Source organism: Maylandia zebra, linkage group LG6 (genome assembly GCF_041146795.1).
Source record: "Maylandia zebra isolate NMK-2024a linkage group LG6, Mzebra_GT3a, whole genome shotgun sequence".
NCBI classification, from domain to species: Eukaryota; Metazoa; Chordata; class Actinopteri; order Cichliformes; family Cichlidae; genus Maylandia; species Maylandia zebra.
Genome location: NC_135172.1, coordinates 21630246 through 21649378, shown reverse-complemented (window position 1 = coordinate 21649378; position 19133 = coordinate 21630246). Strand labels below are relative to the sequence as shown.

The following is a 19133-nucleotide window of genomic DNA, read 5'->3' as shown; positions in this document are numbered from 1 at the left end:
CCGATCAGCATCCTGCTGATCCCCCAGGCCGTGACAGAGACCATTTATGATGAAGTTTTGATAAGCTGGATCAGCTGAAGGGCCAGATGCATGTTTCAGGTCCGGTGTCAGGTCTTTGTTGAATTTATTTATATATGTTATACATATATGGTAAAAAGATGACTTTCAGATGTTGATCTGCTGTAGATAGTTTCTTAGGCCTGCTACGTTCTTTTGTAGCAGGCCTTGTTCAATTACCTCAATTTTTTGGAGGATACACTGCATACTATATGCCAGGTTTTTGGCTAAGAGCTAAGGCCTTTTCTATAAATTCAGTGAAAGATATTGGAATAAATTATATTTTAAAGGAAGCTACCAGTCATAAAATATAAAGACAAAGTTAAAAGTTAAAATACCCTCTTTGCTAAGTGGTGTGTATTTAAATGACCACGGCTGACCCGACGACATGAAGATGCTTTCACGTATCTTTATTCTTTTATTTACCGCTGTCATGTCATTTGCTGTCATGTTACATACACAGCTTGCAGCTGAACACTTCTACAACAACAACACACAGCAGGCAGAGCAGATTTTAAGCTGGCGAGGCGTGACTGTGATGCAGCGCAGGTGCGTCCGCCTTCCCTGCTGCGGCACCACCGACCACGCCCGCCACAGTGTAGATACAACACTGGTTCATCCTTTGAGTGATTTTTATGCTTGAATGATTCTCAGGTCACTGTTCACAGGCACCCACATGGTCAGTGAGGTGCCTAGATCCTCCACTTTTAAATGTCTCACAGCGCAATGCTTAGCATATTTTGGTTCCTGCAACTGGTCCGTCGGTTATTGTCTCCCCCGAAACACTTCTCTTGTGCTTTTGGAAATCAGTTTTTTCCTATTTCTATTTTATTTTTTTTCCATTTCCGTTGTGTTTTGTGTGCTTTTGCAGCGGTTTTCATATTGCTGGTGTTTTCTTTAGTTGCAGTCCGTTTGGCCTCTCAGGGCCACCGTAACCACCAGTGTAATGTGCCTCTACATAGAATTGTATCCTTGTTGGACTGTTTATAGGAAAATAAAAATCTGTTATTTTTGTTAATGAGCCAGAATAATAACTAAACAATGGCTCTGTGAGCATGGTCATGAAATCAAAGTGGGTAGTGGTAAATACAGTTAAGTTGTTTTGCCTCCGTTAATAATTATATTATGTAAAAAAAAAAAAAGTTTAAATGGTGTGGTGATATTTGTTCACTGATTTCAGGAGTTTGGTGGGCTTCAAGTTGTTGGTCCATCTATGGGGGATACAAAAGTGGAAAACGTATTCATGTGCAGCAAACTGGAATGAAGGGCGGAGTTTCCTTCCACGAGAAAAAATATGTTTGCACAATCATCAGTCAACACTCACTTTGCTGTAATGTGTGCAGCACAATAGTTTTTGTGTTAAATATCAGTAGAGTTAAAGAGAAAAGGATTTTAAATGTGTCTGCAAGTGCATAATCCTCAGGTAAAACCAAAACGTTCCTACTAATACTTATCACTCTAGTTTTCTGTAGTAACTATTGGCACATACTCAGTTAAAAGGCACTTCAGTGCAGTAACAACACTAAATTGGTTCAACAACCACCCTGAGACAACCTAAACATTAGACCAAAGGATTAAAAATACACTGATTCGGGTACCACTTCCTGCTACAGTGTAAGGTTACAGTGAAAAGGTGTTTGTTTGATTGTGGCTTTCACTGAATTTGTGTTTTAGATGGTGAAACTAAGTGTGAGAATAGGATTACAAAACCTGCCTCTGCTAGTCATGCAGAACAGGTATGAAGTGACTCGTATTCACGGAATTGCTATTCTCTCAATTCCAGTAAAAGGTTAGAAATTAGGTTGAAATCAATAGCAAGAGCAGACTCGCTTTAAAGTATGAAGTATAAAGTCATTTCATGACCTGCATGATTCAACGGTCTTGGAGATTTCTGATGTGTAGAACTGGTTAGTGTTACGTCTCTGACATTAAATCCACAAATCTAAACAGCTCATTTTAAAATCTCCTAATTAAAATTTTTCATTGATTTTGTCTCATGTTTAATTGCCAGCAAACTTATATGATAACAATAAAAAAAATCATTACGTTTTAATATTTGCCTTAAGATTAAAGCACACAATGATTATAATGCAAAGCACGAGAGTCACGAAGCCACCGTTTTTTTTTCGAACTATAACAATGTGGTGATTATGTTGACCATTAAAAGGTTTAATGTATATTTATATAGATACACTACACTCTGAATCCTTCCAACATCATAACAGAATTCTGATGCTCCCTTTAAAACAAAGAAGAAAAAAAGGCAGGATTTTCTCCTTAGTTAACAAGAAATGTTATATTTCACTTTCCAACATTTGGAAGGGGGGCATCTTTTCTAATTTGGGATTTTGCCTGAAGTGCTATCCCTGCTGAGTTTATAAATGCCAGTTTGGCTAATTTATTTCAAGAGGAGCACAGAAAAGAGTTTATAATGATCAGTGTAGTTCTCTGTTGTGCTTTGCTGAAGTGAGCAAAGTTACTTTTGTACACTAAAATATCAGATGGTTATTTATATAAAATATAATCTTCTAATATTCTAAATGTGCCAATGAAGTGTTTATTACACTGTACAACAGAATAACAACTTGTCAAAATAGCTTCCATTAGTTGCAGAAAAAAAACTAAACTAGTTTACCTAAACTTTAGTTTACCTAAAATAAAGTTTCCCTAAACTTTAGGTAAACTAAACTATGGATCAGAACGTCAGGAATGTAGTAGGTTAACTGTAGCTCAGGAGCCAGAGCAGCCAGTATTCTTGGGTAAGATACTGAACAATAAGTTGCTTTTTAATGCATTCATCAGAGTGTGAAGGTGTGTGAATGCTAGCTAGAAACCGCTTATGCTGGCGGTAGCTCAGGAGGTAGAGCAGGCTCCCCCAGTCTGCATGTTGGGCAAGATACTAACCCTAAGTTGCTCTCTGATGCATCCAGGAGTATGAATGAGTAGTAGTTAGTTAGTTAGTGAGAACTTAAAAGCACAGAAGAAAGTGTTTGTGTGATTGGGTGAATGCTGAGTAAAGCGCTTTGAGTGCTTTGAGTAGAAAAGCGCTATATAAGAATCAATCCATTTACCACTTACCATTTACTTAGGCAAAGAAAGAAAGTGCTTGTATGAATCTGAGTGACTAGATGAATGAGGTATGCTCTAAAGTGCTATGAGTGCTCAAATTGAGTAACAAAGTGCCATGTAAGAAACAGTCCATTAGTCATTTACCAATGTGTGAATTGCAGAAAGTAACAAGTTTTGTCACTCGTTAGCTGGATTGCAAAAACAAATGAGAATTAAAATCCACTTAGAAGTTGAGGAGGCCTGCAAGCAGTCAAGGACAAATTAAGTTCATTCAGCACTAAATGTGTGATTAGGTGAGTTCAGGAGTATTATGACTACATGGTCAGCAGCAACCTCGAAAAGCAATAAAATTGGTATCATAAAAATATCTCTCTTTTTTGCAAGAGCAACACCACTACCGGGCTGTGCCCAACATAGACAGCAAAATCTATAATAGTGACAGCCATTGAAATGTTATGCTTCTGAGTTATTCAGATTCTAAATACTGCGCATACTGAGGTGCTGAACAAACAGTACAATACACGGTAATAGTCACGTTCAAGTACACAAACCCGCTGTCCAGTTTGGAATCTGAACAAGTTTATCACTGTGCGACATGGGGAAGTTCCAGATGTCTCCTTGCAGGAACCGCAAATTTCAGGGAAATTTCTGCTTTCCAGAAGAGATATGGCAGCGTAAAATGTTGCATCCTACAAACAGACAGAGGAAGTGAGAGTCTCCACAGACTGTTGAAACTTCAGCACAGTTACAAATCGCAAATACTCTTCTGTTAGAATGAAGACAATTTCCTTCCCCCCCAAAGTGGTGCTTCAGGTTTCGATTTTGCTGCACAGACCACAGGTGAACAGAGCAATTTTAGTCTCTTATTTAGCAAAACAGATCTTGCATATATTACACAGAACTCAGAGGGCATCTATTCATTTATGCATTGATTAATGAATACCTTTATTCATTATTAAATGAATAAAGGTATTAATTTAATAATAAATATCATTCAAAAACCTTTTTCAGAAAAAATATATGACAGATTTTTAAGTACAAAACAAGAAATTAAGAATTTAGTCCCAAGATTCTTATTTTTTTTTTAAAACATTTTATTATTATAACTGCTTCTCGTAGGTAAACTACTGTATACACTGACCAGCCACTTTGTTGTGTGCAACTGTTCAGCTTCTCTTTAACATAAATAAAAAAACAACAACAACAACAACATTTGGCAACAACTCAAAAACAACCTGCAACCTGAAGTTCAAACCAAGCATCAGAAAGGGGAAGAAAGCTGATTTAGGCTACGTCCACACGTACCCGGGTATTTTTGAAAACGCAGATTTTTCTATGCGTTTGCACTTTTCGTCCACACGTAAACGGCGTTTTCGGTCACTGAAAACTGAGATTTTTAAAAACTCCGGCCAGGGTGGAGATTTTTGAAAACTCAGTTTTTGCGTTGACGTGTGGACGAGAAAAACAGAGAAAACGCAGCGTCAAAGGTGTGCGCCTTTTTTGACGTCACACTGTGTGCCACGTTATTGTTTCGGTGAAATGAATTTCTACAATACTATTACTGTTAATTGTACTCTCTGCAGTGTTTAAATGCTTACATATACACACACAGTTACTGTCCCTCCACACATATGACTCGGTTCTGCTTCTATGCCCCATCCTTGTTTACTATTTCCCACCGAGGCTTCTAGACTTCTGATTGGCCAACATTTCTACATGGTTAGGAATATATCGCCACCTGTTGCTTTGGCATGTTCCTAGCAGCGTTTTCCTTCATTTCTGCGTTTACGTGTGGACGGGATTATTTTTTAAAACGAAAACGGAAAATCTCAGTTTTCAAAATACCCGTGTACGTGTGGACGTAGCCTTAAACTTTAGACTTGGCATGGTTGTTGGTGCCAGGCAGAGTATTAGAAATCAGAGGGAAAATGCCAGACTACTACAAATAATTCGAGTTAGGACTCATTACAAGCAACACTTGTAATGAGTCATGTCTAATCTTGAAGCAGATAGGCCACACCAGGTGTCATTCCTGTCAAGACAGGAAAATGGGGCCATATTTGACATGAGCTCACTCAACTGGACAATAGGAGATTGGAAAAACACTGCCTGGTTTTGGTTTCTCTGCTCCAGTATTTAGATGGTGCAAACAACATAAAAGCATAGATCCATACAGCTTTGTATCAGTGACTATAATGGTATGGGAGGATATTTTCTTGTCAGACGTTGGTCTGCTCCTTGGTACCAATTGAGCCTTGTTTAAACACAGCGACCTACCTGAGTATTGTTGCAGACCATGTCAGTCCCTTAATTATCACAGTGTACCCATCTTCTGATGGCTGCTTCCATCAGAAGTCAGCCAGCAGTGCTGGTTTGACACCAGATCCCGGCCAGACCTGTCTGCTATGTGGGCAGTAGGATAATGTTTCATATCACAAAACTCACTTCATCTCAAACAGGTTTCTTGAGATGACAATGAGCTGTACTTAAATGGTCAAAGTCATAAGATCTCAACCCAGTAGATAAGCTTTGATTCACATCATGGATGTGTAGCTGACAAATCTGCAGCAACTGAAGAATATTTCCAACACTTTGTTCTAGCTTTGTGCTAGCAAGGTGTACCTAATAATGTGCCCAGTGAGTGTAAAGGAAATTGATATTATCACATTCTGAATTGAGATGACTGTTGTTGAGATTTGGTGCTATATAAATTGAACTGAATTGAATATAATCACATTTTTGCCACTGAGATGGTATCTACACAAAATACAGTGGCCTATGTAAACATCACTCTATTTTGCAGTGTTAAATAAATATGCTACACATGTCAACAGTATAAGCAGGCTAATGTGGATAATGCAGACCCATCTTGTTAATGTCTGTGAGCCATGTGTGTTTAATCTGTGCCATGCATTAAATGAGGCTTTAGAGAACTGATAATTTAGAATATGATGCTAAAATACAATCAGGTTTCAGCAAAGAAACAAAGAAACCAAGTGCACATTGGTGGCCGAGATGAAGTAGCAGTCTCAGGCGAAGTTTAGGGTGTTCATGTTGTCTAACTCATCAAAAAGCTGTTTGGGTTTAGCTCAAGAAAATTGAAACATTAAAATAATGAAAATATAAACAATGAAATGCAGTAAATGTTTTCTAAGAAGAAAATACATCATGATCAGGAGATCAACTGTCTCAAAACAGACACCCCCAAAAATCAAACATTTTTCATTTCAAATCAGATGATTCAAGATTGTAATGCAAAAAAAGAATCACATTTTAACACAGATGAAAAAAATTACAGTTTAGTATATAGTGATTATAAGTAGTAAGTTCTTTGTTCTATTTCATCAGTAAAAGTCAGAACTTAGAGGTCTTTCCCTGCTGTTGTTTGAAGAGGGAACTGAATTTTGTCTCACAGCTGAGTCTTCTAATATTCAAATGGCCACACTGTTTTCTAACTCTGCCGGATCCATGTAGGTGTATGGCACTTCTAAACGCTTGTTTCTGGCTTTAATAACTAAACTTAAATCTTCAAGCTCCATCTGAAAATCCTTTAGTATTTTGCGAGGAATTTCCTCAATGAAATGCTCCTCCGGGTACTGGCCAAGAGGGACCTGATGAGAACAATGATACATTTAAGTTTTCTTCAACAAAATTCAATTAAAACAATTATTTGTTTTTATTCAAAATAGGCTCTTGGAATGATTGTATACAGTTGTAATGTGTTTACAAAAATTAAATTCAGACATAATTCCTGTCATTCTTAATGAAATCTTTGCTGCTTACAAAGTCACTGGACTGCTTGCTGAGTAACCACACGGTGGCCATGCCCTTAACTGTTACATTGACGTCAGGGAAGGTCGCCAACATTGTGGCCTCGCTTGTCGTCCCCTTTGTGGTCGGTGGCGGGAGTTGCAGGGAGATGGGAGTGTTGGGCATCCAGCCACCATAGTCATACTGCATTTGATCAAGAAGTAAAAGATAACTGATTAAAAAGTAAAATGATGGTGTAATAATGGCGTTTAATGTATAATTCCTTCTTTCTTTCTTTTTTTATATTGGTGATATAGTACCTGTAGTTTTATGGTACTATTTATATAATTATTCACATTTTCTCTTTGCATGACCAGTTTAGTTTAACTTCACTGATTTTGGAAGAAATGCCTCAACAACTGCAGCTTGTCAGTACCATGACTGGGTATAAACAGAGTATGTTAGAGAGCCAGAGTTTCTCAGATGTAAATATACATAAATACAGTTTGGTTTTAGAGCAACACATGCTCTCATCCAGATGACATCTTTTTCAGAGAAGGACTTACATATTTCAGCAAGACAGTGCTGAACCCCATATTGCACCTATCACATCATAGTTTCATTATGGAAGAGTCTGGATGCTGAACTTGCCTTGCTGCAGACTAGACCATTCACCAGTTGAAAACATTTGATACATCATGAAATGAAGAACAGGATAAAGACCCAGGACTGTTGAGCAGCTAGAATCCTAAATGAGATGGATCATCATTGCTCTCCCAAAGGTCTCCTAGGTTCTCAGATGTTCATGCACTGTTGTTTAAAAAAAAAAAAGTGAAACTGTTTATACAAGGACTCACCTGTCCAGAGTTCACGGCTGCATGCTGGGCTGAGCAAGTGAAGATCACCATGGTGACAAACTTGACCAACTCAGTCACACAAGTAAATGTCTGAGGAATTCCTGTTGAGCAGAAACCCCCCCCCCCCCCCCCCAGCATCAATTGCATTGAGGTGAACAAACAAAAATTGGATTTATGTTTGGATTATAATTATATATACTGTTTATGATACACCCTCTGGTGCCCCTGGACACATCATCAGTGATGTAACATCTCAGTACTAAGGATCAATCAACTTTATCATAATAAGAACTGAACATTTCTTTGAAGCCAACCTGTTTCTGCTTGAGAAAAGAAACCATGTTCAAAAATGTCCAAAATCCACTTCTGAAGTTCAGAGTCCTGCTGGACTTCACTGTCACTCTTGTAGTAGTAGCCGAGCATTCCCTGCACAAACCTTTGAGAAATTGGATGAAATATGCTTTCATTATTTATTTCATTCATTTTACTTAGGGATGGTAGATATCTGTAAGTATTAGACACACCTTTCATTTTAAGAGAAGTACTAACACCTTCTGAGAAACTTTAATTTAAAAAATTGAACAATGTTTAACATTAGTCTGTACTTAAAGCTGAACTTAATATACTAATGTCTCATCTGAGTGCCTACAGGAACCACAGAACTTCCTGTGGTACTTGCTTAGCTTGATCACTCAACCATCCTACGCGGCGCCTCCTATTTTGACCTCGGGACTTCCAGGCCATACTCCGCACCGGCCACTTGATTATGGCGCTCCATGCCCCTGCCTGCTAGCATCTTGCAGTCTACTCTTATGTGCTGGATTATCTCAGGGGCATTTTTACACAGCATGCAACTGGGGTCTTGCCTGATGTGATAGACCCCAGCCTCTATGGAGCTTGTTCCTGTGCTGCCAAGATTAGTGTCTCTGTGTTGTCTTTCACTCCAGCTTTGTCCAGTCACTGGTAGGATTTCTGGATGTCAGCCACTTCCTCTATCTGCCTGTGGTACATTCCACCAGCAGATAGAGGAATGCCCCACAGGAAGTGGTGTGGGGCATTGAGTCATAGGCCTTTTGTAACCAATCCAGGCAGTGCACAGGTTGGTCAGCCTAGTCTTGCAGTTTTAAGCGACTGCTTTGTCTACCAGTAGCTGGTGTTTTGCTCTTCTGGTATTTCCATTTTCAGTGTCTCTCATCGACTAGAAGCTGGTTCATTTGTGCTGTCAGACACTCGTGGACTGCAGTCAGCTTCTTCAGCCAGTAGGCGTGAATCAAGTCAGGGCCTGGTGCTGTCCAACTCTTCATACTGGAGACCCTTTCTTGAATGACTCTGTTCACGGAGATTGCTGTGGTCTGCTCTTAGATCCACTAGCCACTGAGCATTGATGCCATGGGTTGGGTTCTTCTCCCATATGCTCTTCCACTATTGCTCTGTTTCCAGCCTTGGTGCTGCTATTCTCATATTGTTCCCCTGCCATTAAGAGTACACCATGGCTGGTTCTGTGGAGAACAGCTGGTTTATTCTCCTGCTTTCTATCTCTTTGGTGTACCTCTTCAAGTTTGCCAAGGCTATGAGTCTTTGCTTGGCCGTAGCACCTTTTTCATTGCACCTTTCTGCAGCTCCGATAGTTGGCTAACCTCCCTCCGTGCTACCCTTATCTTGGCCTCTATTCTCCTTCTCCATGTAGGGCACTGCTCCTTGTGGCTGTTGAACTTGTAGCGAAGTATCTCACTGATCACTGTTGCCGTGGTGTAGATCAGCTGGTTAGTCTCAGTCTTGTCCATAGTGCAGCATTCACATCATCTAGTATACGGGTGTCAAACTCCAGGCCTCGAGGGCAGGTGTCCTACAGGTTTTAGATATCACGCATGTGAATCGAATGATTAGTTCATAACCAGACCTCTGGAGAACTTCAAGACATTTTGAGGAGGTAATTTATCCATTTAAATCAGCTGTGATGGATCAAGGACACATATAAAACCTGCAGGACACCGGCCCTTGAGGCCTGGGGTTCGACACCCCTGATCTAGTAGATCTTCTGAGGGTACTTCACATAGTCTTAGTAACCAGCCATGAAGGATCCAGGTTTCCAGCTTTGCCATGATCTTATCTCTCAGGTCAGTTCCTCTCGTGCTCAATGATCCTTCTTCCATCGCACTTGGGGCCCCCACCCAATCTCAGGTGGAGGTGATGATATCTCCCCCTTGACCTGTCATCCTAGCTTCCCCTTGCCGTAGCATTTGTGTTGTACCTCGTCAATCTCTAGCTGTCTGAGCAGTTCCATCTTCTGAATGTTGGAAAACATTCCCCAAGTTGTTTCGCCATCAATCTGGATGCTGGGTATCGAAGATTCCATAGGTCCCTCATCCTAGTCACGTAACCCTTCCACTGGGGTTACTTGCTTAGTAGCATTCCAACAGCGCCTGTTTTCATCTCTTTCTTGTGTGTTAATTTTGTGTTCATTTTTTCAATGATCTTTTATTGGGAAACCAAATTGAAAAAATAATGTTCCCGGTCCTGGGCCAACTCCCAGAATCCGGGAGGAGGCCCAGGGGCAGACCCAAGACACGCAGGAGAGATTATATCTCTTGGCTGGCCTGGGAACACCTTGGTGTTCCCCCAGACAAGCTGGAGGAGGTAGCTGGGGAGAGGGAGGTCTGGGCTTCTCTGCTTAGGATGCTGCCCCCGCGACCCGGCCCCCGATAAGCGGAAGACGATGGATGGATGGAAAACAGAATTGTAAAATGACATAAATAAAATAAAAATAATAAACTAACAAATAATAAAATATTATTGTTATAACAGAACTGCAGCAGCTTGGTGGCGTCATTAAGAGGGCAAAACTACCATACCTGTGGATGATATCCCAAACCTTTAGGCCATCATCCCTGTAGTAGAAGTTTGGCACAGCTTCTAGGCCACGTTCAGCAATGTTATCTGGCATACAGAGGGAGCTGTAGGTCATTGAGGACACTGACCTCTTCAGGATTGTAAACATGCCCTCTCCACCTGATGATGCAAACTAGAGAATGGGTAGCTCACAGTTAGAGACAAATGTTGTACATGACACTGAAAAAGAAACAGTTATTTAGGTAAAGGTCTAGTGAGTGTGCTGTTCTTTGCATACCTGAGTGAAAGCGCCAATCTCAGAAATGAGAAGGCGTCGAGCTAAGAAGTTGATCTGCAGAGTGTAGCGTGTGTGAAGTTTGAGGAGCTGAGGGAAAGAGGGAACTCTGTTAGTGCTAGATTGGGGCAAAACTTTGGCATTTATTATGCTGAGATACGCTGTTGCACAATCAAATGTCCTTTGTGGACACATTGATAAACTCAAATGCTTTCAACGTTATTTAAAATTATTTACAAACCAAAACACTGAGTTTCAGCAAACGTCAGTTACCTTGTACAGAGGATGCACCATGGGCACGTTGCGCAGCAGTGACACTGCAAAAACCTCAGCCAGCAAGTGCGTGCGCAGAAGGTGAGCATTGAGCTGATGGTGATTGAAATCTGCACTTCTTACAAAAATCTTGGCGATCAACCAGTCGTACTCAGAATCAGTAGGAAGAAAGATCGGATTGTCATCTGATGGAGTCTGCTTCAGCTATACAAGGACAGGGTCAAGTGATAAGTCAAATTATTAGTTATTTTTAATATCCGTCTTTCTTCTACAGCATGTCTTTTGTCCTTCTCCCTCTCCCCTCACTCCCAACTTGTCGTGGGAGGTGGCTTCTGACAGAGGTTTCTTCCTGTTAAAAAGGGAGTTTTCCTTTCCAGTTGCCAAAGTGCTTGCTCACAAAGAATTGCCTGATTATTGGGATTTTCCTCTCATATTTACCATAGAAAATATATATATTTTGCTATGTAAATAAAGCTCATCTGAACTGAATTACCTGAATAGCAATCGGCATTAGTTTATTATCAGGATCTTTGTGGAGCAGGACGAGAGGAGCCATCAAATACTGCTTCTTCCCATTGATGGTGTTTGCTTTCACTCCATCCAGAAGCTTGTAGTCACACAGGAATATGTTCCCTTTCTGTTTGAAAGTTCAGGTTATTTCAGCAGTGTGTATATTCAGTGAATGTGTAAGTGCATTTATTGCAATGACCAAGTAGCTGATTTAAGAAACATTTCTTTCTCCTTTTTTTGTGTCTTTCTACAGTCACCTTCATTTCATCTGCAAGGTCGCAACGACTGCGGGGAAAGACCATGTCATCAGTGACAGGGAAGTTACTGGGCAGGGTTGTACAACACTGGATCAAAATGGGGTTGACACCATTTAGAAACTGGTAGCCAAAGAAAGCATCTTCTTTCCAGTGTTCCTGAACATATTCTGCAAAAAAAAAAAAGAAAAAGAAAAAGAATATGTTCCTTTTTTAAACTAGCCTACAAATTTTGCTACATTTCTAACTTTGTGTCAGAAGTTCAGTGTCTGAGAGTCTTGATTATGTGAAATGTATAAAAAGTCATAAGCTCTCTCTAGTGAGCTTTATTAGATATTGAAACCATATTCTACTTGTTAGATCACCTGTCATAAGATAAAATGAGACTTTATATTCTCAGTTTTAAACATCAATCAATAGCTATAAACATATATAATATATATGTTTTTGCAGAACAGACTGTATAATGTTCTTATTATTCAGGAAAATCGACTATGTATACTGATATAGTAATACTTCAAAGGTAACAGTTAAGTACATATTATTATGCACAAAGTATAAGTACTCGATACTCCAACTATGATGTTAGTTACCTGATATTTCAGTCTTTTTGCAGCAAAACACTCGATTGATGCTGTCAATATTATCCCACTTCTCCTTACGGTTATCCAGTCCCTTCAGCTTCAGCTCAGTCAGTCTGAAACAGAAGAGCACATTCATCTTATTTCTTTATTATATTTAACATAGTTATAGTTTTGATAGGTAAAGAGAAAAAAAAGAACTTCACCCTGTGGAAGCAGTGTAGACAAACTCTGTAGTTTTGGTGAAGGAGAACTGAACCTCTGATGGCAGAAAAATTGGGTTTTGTGCCTTCAAGGAGTGAGGTATTCCCTCTGCATATGCATCCCAGCTGAGAAAAAGAAATTGCAGTTTCAATTCACAAAACATAATATATGAATAATATAGTTTACAATGCATTTTTTAATTAATCCCAGCAGACAAACAATATATTGTAATGCTTAATTTTAAGGTTAAATATCATTAGTATTAGGATATTCAGCTATAACTGGACAGCATTTGTATTCTAGTTTCAGGAGCTGTAAGGCCAAAATATGTATAAGCTCTGAATTCTCACCGATAGTCTTCCTCTCGCTGCTGAATCTCTTGCTGCCGACTGTACCTGCCAAGATGATGGTTGTCTTCAAAGACTCTCAGAGCTAATTAAGAAAAAATGGTTTCAAGTTGTTCTTGTAAATATGGTATATACTGTATTAGGAAACTGCTTCAGCCTCATTACAAACTTTGTTTTACATCTGCAATGGTTTGAACAAGATTTAAGATGAGCACAGTTTCCCAAACCTTTTCCATCTTTGAAGCGGTGCACCTTGCTATCAGCAATCCAGCGGTAGACGGGAAAGCTGTAGATGTCTCCTTCAGGGGATTTCACTTCCACCTTGGCACAAAACCAATCATCTTCTGGGAACAGTGGGAGAGACTGTTTGTCTAACTCTATCAGCACAAGATTTCCAAGGGAAGTGGAGCAGGACACCTTAAACTTTGATACCTAAAGAAATGACATAGCAGTTTGTGCTGAGCTGTAACACTCGAGCATACAATTCCTCTTATAATTTACTGTGGTCCATGAAGTGAACTGTTTGCTTTGACCATCTTCATGGTGATAGATTTCAACTTTACATAAATCACAGTTAATAATTCCCTTATTTCCCTAAAAGTTTGCATGTATAATGTCATATAGGGAACCTGAAAAAATCATGGAGGTGGCCATCCCAGACTTACAGCTCCTCTGACGAAGGATGAAGCCCCTTTCAAGCCCATGAGCCACTTGCGATCACTCTCCCCATCTGTGCCCACCAGCTTAATGAAGACATTGTTGAGAGTAGTGGAATTAAGGCGATCACCAGTGAATACGGTCACTTTATACTGCACCATTTTTCAAATCCTGGTAGGGGGAGAATTATAATCACTCTTAGCACTGATTTGGAAATGTAAGCAGTTAAAATTGTGACATCACAATTAAAAGAATTTGAAGACATTATCTAAATGCCTTTTTTGACCCACAATTTCTGACTGAAATCCTGTGAAAATATCTCTTACCTTTGTAAATGAGACGAGGAAGTTTCTTAGAATAACTGTTCTGTCAGAACTTGCCCCTTTTTATTTACTCAGTTTAGTGGGAGTGTCCGCCTTCCCTGCTGCGGCACCACCGACCACGCCCGCCACAGTGTAGATACAACACTGGTTCATCCTTTGAGTGATTTTTATGCTTGAATGATTCTCAGGTCACTGTTCACAGGCACCCACATGGTCAGTGAGGTGCCTAGATCCTCCACTTTTAAATGTCTCACAGCGCAATGCTTAGCATATTTTGGTTCCTGCAACTGGTCCGTCGGTTATTGTCTCCCCCGAAACACTTCTCTTGTGCTTTTGGAAATCAGTTTTTTCCTATTTCTATTTTATTTTTTTTCCATTTCCGTTGTGTTTTGTGTGCTTTTGCAGCGGTTTTCATATTGCTGGTGTTTTCTTTAGTTGCAGTCCGTTTGGCCTCTCAGGGCCACCGTAACCACCAGTGTAATGTGCCTCTACATAGAATTGTATCCTTGTTGGACTGTTTATAGGAAAATAAAAATCTGTTATTTTTGTTAATGAGCCAGAATAATAACTAAACAATGGCTCTGTGAGCATGGTCATGAAATCAAAGTGGGTAGTGGTAAATACAGTTAAGTTGTTTTGCCTCCGTTAATAATTATATTATGTTAAAAAAAAAAGTTTAAATGGTGTGGTGATATTTGTTCACTGATTTCAGGAGTTTGGTGGGCTTCAAGTTGTTGGTCCATCTATGGGGGATACAAAAGTGGAAAACGTATTCATGTGCAGCAAACTGGAATGAAGGGCGGAGTTTCCTTCCACGAGAAAAAATATGTTTGCACAATCATCAGTCAACACTCACTTTGCTGTAATGTGTGCAGCACAATAGTTTTTGTGTTAAATATCAGTAGAGTTAAAGAGAAAAGGATTTTAAATGTGTCTGCAAGTGCATAATCCTCAGGTAAAACCAAAACGTTCCTACTAATACTTATCACTCTAGTTTTCTGTAGTAACTATTGGCACATACTCAGTTAAAAGGCACTTCAGTGCAGTAACAACACTAAATTGGTTCAACAACCACCCTGAGACAACCTAAACATTAGACCAAAGGATTAAAAATACACTGATTCGGGTACCACTTCCTGCTACAGTGTAAGGTTACAGTGAAAAGGTGTTTGTTTGATTGTGGCTTTCACTGAATTTGTGTTTTAGATGGTGAAACTAAGTGTGAGAATAGGATTACAAAACCTGCCTCTGCTAGTCATGCAGAACAGGTATGAAGTGACTCGTATTCACGGAATTGCTATTCTCTCAATTCCAGTAAAAGGTTAGAAATTACGTTTTAATATTTGCCTTAAGATTAAAGCACACAATGATTATAATGCAAAGCACGAGAGTCACGAAGCCACCGTTTTTTTTTTTTCGAACTATAACAATGTGGTGATTATGTTGACCATTAAAAGGTTTAATGTATATTTATATAGATACACTACACTCTGAATCCTTCCAACATCATAACAGAATTCTGATGCTCCCTTTAAAACAAAGAAGAAAAAAAGGCAGGATTTTCTCCTTAGTTAACAAGAAATGTTATATTTCACTTTCCAACATTTGGAAGGGGGGCATCTTTTCTAATTTGGGATTTTGCCTGAAGTGCTATCCCTGCTGAGTTTATAAATGCCAGTTTGGCTAATTTATTTCAAGAGGAGCACAGAAAAGAGTTTATAATGATCAGTGTAGTTCTCTGTTGTGCTTTGCTGAAGTGAGCAAAGTTACTTTTGTACACTAAAATATCAGATGGTTATTTATATAAAATATAATCTTCTAATATTCTAAATGTGCCAATGAAGTGTTTATTACACTGTACAACAGAATAACAACTTGTCAAAATAGCTTCCATTAGTTGCAGAAAAAAAACTAAACTAGTTTACCTAAACTTTAGTTTACCTAAAATAAAGTTTCCCTAAACTTTAGGTAAACTAAACTATGGATCAGAACGTCAGGAATGTAGTAGGTTAACTGTAGCTCAGGAGCCAGAGCAGCCAGTATTCTTGGGTAAGATACTGAACAATAAGTTGCTTTTTAATGCATTCATCAGAGTGTGAAGGTGTGTGAATGCTAGCTAGAAACCGCTTATGCTGGCGGTAGCTCAGGAGGTAGAGCAGGCTCCCCCAGTCTGCATGTTGGGCAAGATACTAACCCTAAGTTGCTCTCTGATGCATCCAGGAGTATGAATGAGTAGTAGTTAGTTAGTTAGTGAGAACTTAAAAGCACAGAAGAAAGTGTTTGTGTGATTGGGTGAATGCTGTGTAAAGCGCTTTGAGTGCTTTGAGTAGAAAAGCGCTATATAAGAATCAATCCATTTACCACTTACCATTTACTTAGGCAAAGAAAGAAAGTGCTTGTATGAATCTGAGTGACTAGATGAATGAGGTATGCTCTAAAGTGCTATGAGTGCTCAAATTGAGTAACAAAGTGCCATGTAAGAAACAGTCCATTAGTCATTTACCAATGTGTGAATTGCAGAAAGTAACAAGTTTTGTCACTCGTTAGCTGGATTGCAAAAACAAATGAGAATTAAAATCCACTTAGAAGTTGAGGAGGCCTGCAAGCAGTCAAGGACAAATTAAGTTCATTCAGCACTAAATGTGTGATTAGGTGAGTTCATGAGTATTATGACTACATGGTCAGCAGCAACCTCGAAAAGCAATAAAATTGGTATCATAAAAATATCTCTCTTTTTTGCAAGAGCAACACCACTACCGGGCTGTGCCCAACATAGACAGCAAAATCTATAATAGTGACAGCCATTGAAATGTTATGCTTCTGAGTTATTCAGATTCTAAATACTGCGCATACTGAGGTGCTGAACAAACAGTACAATACACGGTAATAGTCACGTTCAAGTACACAAACCCGCTGTCCAGTTTGGAATCTGAACAAGTTTATCACTGTGTGACATGGGGAAGTTCCAGATGTCTCCTTGCAGGAACCGCAAATTTCAGGGAAATTTCTGCTTTCCAGAAGAGATATGGCAGCGTAAAATGTTGCATCCTACAAACAGACAGAGGAAGTGAGAGTCTCCACAGACTGTTGAAACTTCAGCACAGTTACAAATTGCAAATACTCTTCTGTTAGAATGAAGACAATTTCCTTCCCCCCCAAAGTGGTGCTTCAGGTTTAGATTTTGCTGCACAGACCACAGGTGAACAGAGCAATTTTAGTCTCTTATTTAGCAAAACAGATCTTGCATATATTACACAGAACTCAGAGGGCATCTATTCATTTATGCATTGATTAATGAATACCTTTATTCATTATTAAATGAATAAAGGTATTAATTTAATAATAAATATCATTCAAAAACCTTATTCTGAGAAAAGATATGACAGATTTTTAAGTACAAAACAAGAAATTAAGAATTTAGTCCCAAGATTCTTATTTTTTTTTTTAAAACATTTTATTATTATAACTGCTTCTCGTAGGTAAACTACTGTATACACTGACCAGCCACTTTGTTGTGTGCAACTGTTCAGCTTCTCTTTAACATAAATAAAAAAAAAACAACAACAACATTTGGCAACAACTCAAAAACAACCTGCAACCTGAAGTTCAAACCAAGCATCAGAAAGGGGAAGAAAGCTGATTTAGGCTACGTCCACACGTACCCGGGTATTTTTGAAAACGCAGATTTTTCTATGCGTTTGCACTTTTCGTCCACACGTAAACGGCGTTTTCGGTCACTGAAAACTGAGATTTTTAAAAACTCCGGCCAGGGTGGAGATTTTTGAAAACTCAGTTTTTGCGTTGACGTGTGGACGAGAAAAACAGAGAAAACGCAGCGTCAAAGGTGTGCGCCTTTTTTGACGTCACACTGTGCGCCACGTTATTGTTTCGGTGAAATGAATTTCTACAATACTATTACTGTTAATTGTACTCTCTGCAGTGTTTAAATGCTTACATATACACACACAGTTACTGTCCCTCCACACATACGACTCGGTTCTGCTTCTATGCCCCATCCTTGTTTACTATTTCCCACCGAGGCTTCTAGACTTCTGATTGGCCAACATTTCTACATGGTTAGGAATATATCGCCACCTGTTGCTTTGGCATGTTCCTAGCAGCGTTTTCCTTCATTTCTGCGTTTACGTGTGGACGGGATTATTTTTTAAAACGAAAACGGAAAATCTCAGTTTTCAAAATACCCGTGTACGTGTGGACGTAGCCTTAAACTTTAGACTTGGCATGGTTGTTGGTGCCAGGCAGAGTATTAGAAGTCAGAGGGAAAATGCCAGACTACTACAAATAATTCGAGTTAGGACTCATTACAAGCAACACTTGTAATGAGTCATGTCTAATCTTGAAGCAGATAGGCCACACCAGGTGTCATTCCTGTCAAGACAGGAAAATGGGGCCATATTTGACATGAGCTCACTCAACTGGACAATAGGAGATTGGAAAAACACTGCCTGGTTTTGGTTTCTCTGCTCCAGTATTTAGATGGTGCAAACAACATAAAAGCATAGATCCATACAGCTTTGTATCAGTGACTATAATGGTATGGGAGGATATTTTCTTGTCAGACGTTGGTCTGCTCCTTGGTACCAATTGAGCCTTGTTTAAACACAGCGACCTACCTGAGTATTGTTGCAGACCATGTCAGTCCCTTAATTATCACAGTGTACCCATCTTCTGATGGCTGCTTCCATCAGAAGTCAGCCAGCAGTGCTGGTTTGACACCAGATCCCGGCCAGACCTGTCTGCTATGTGGGCAGTAGGATAATGTTTCATATCACAAAACTCACTTCATCTCAAACAGGTTTCTTGAGATGACAATGAGCTGTACTTAAATGGTCAAAGTCATAAGATCTCAACCCAGTAGATAAGCTTTGATTCACATCATGGATGTGTAGCTGACAAATCTGCAGCAACTGAAGAATATTTCCAACACTTTGTTCTAGCTTTGTGCTAGCAAGGTGTACCTAATAATGTGCCCAGTGAGTGTAAAGGAAATTGATATTATCACATTCTGAATTGAGATGACTGTTGTTGAGATTTGGTGCTATATAAATTGAACTGAATTGAATATAATCACATTTTTGCCACTGAGATGGTATCTACACAAAATAC

The 19133-nt window shown here is 39.3% G+C and overlaps 1 protein-coding gene across 1 annotated transcript; it reads right to left on the bottom strand.

The window, feature by feature from the left end:
- Window positions 1–4344: 4344 nt before the first annotated feature.
- LOC112434905 (hydroperoxide isomerase ALOXE3-like) lies at window positions 4345–14033 on the bottom strand. Its single transcript, XM_024802654.2, has 15 exons — window positions 14010–14033; window positions 13692–13854; window positions 13254–13458; window positions 13030–13111; window positions 12682–12804; window positions 12488–12591; window positions 11898–12064; window positions 11624–11767; window positions 11131–11334; window positions 10861–10947; window positions 10586–10755; window positions 8048–8169; window positions 7734–7834; window positions 6910–7080; window positions 4345–6737 (listed from the first exon to the last, which is right to left on the bottom strand). Exons 2-15 carry the CDS (start codon window positions 13842–13844, stop codon window positions 6558–6560), a joined length of 2013 nt encoding a protein of 670 aa, XP_024658422.2. The 5' UTR covers window positions 13845–13854; window positions 14010–14033; the 3' UTR covers window positions 4345–6557.
- Between the last annotated feature and the right edge of the window lie 5100 nt (window positions 14034–19133).

Coding starts and splice junctions, on each gene's coding strand:
- LOC112434905 (XM_024802654.2), bottom strand. CDS start 13,844: ATGGTGCAGTATAAAGTGACCGTATTCACTGGTGATCGCCTTAATTCC. Junction 13,112..13,253: donor CCGCTTCAAAGATGGAAAAG/GTTTGGGAAACT, acceptor TTTCTTAATTAG/CTCTGAGAGTCTTTGAAGAC. Junction 12,805..13,029: donor CAGCGAGAGGAAGACTATCG/GTGAGAATTCAG, acceptor TCTTTTTCTCAG/CTGGGATGCATATGCAGAGG.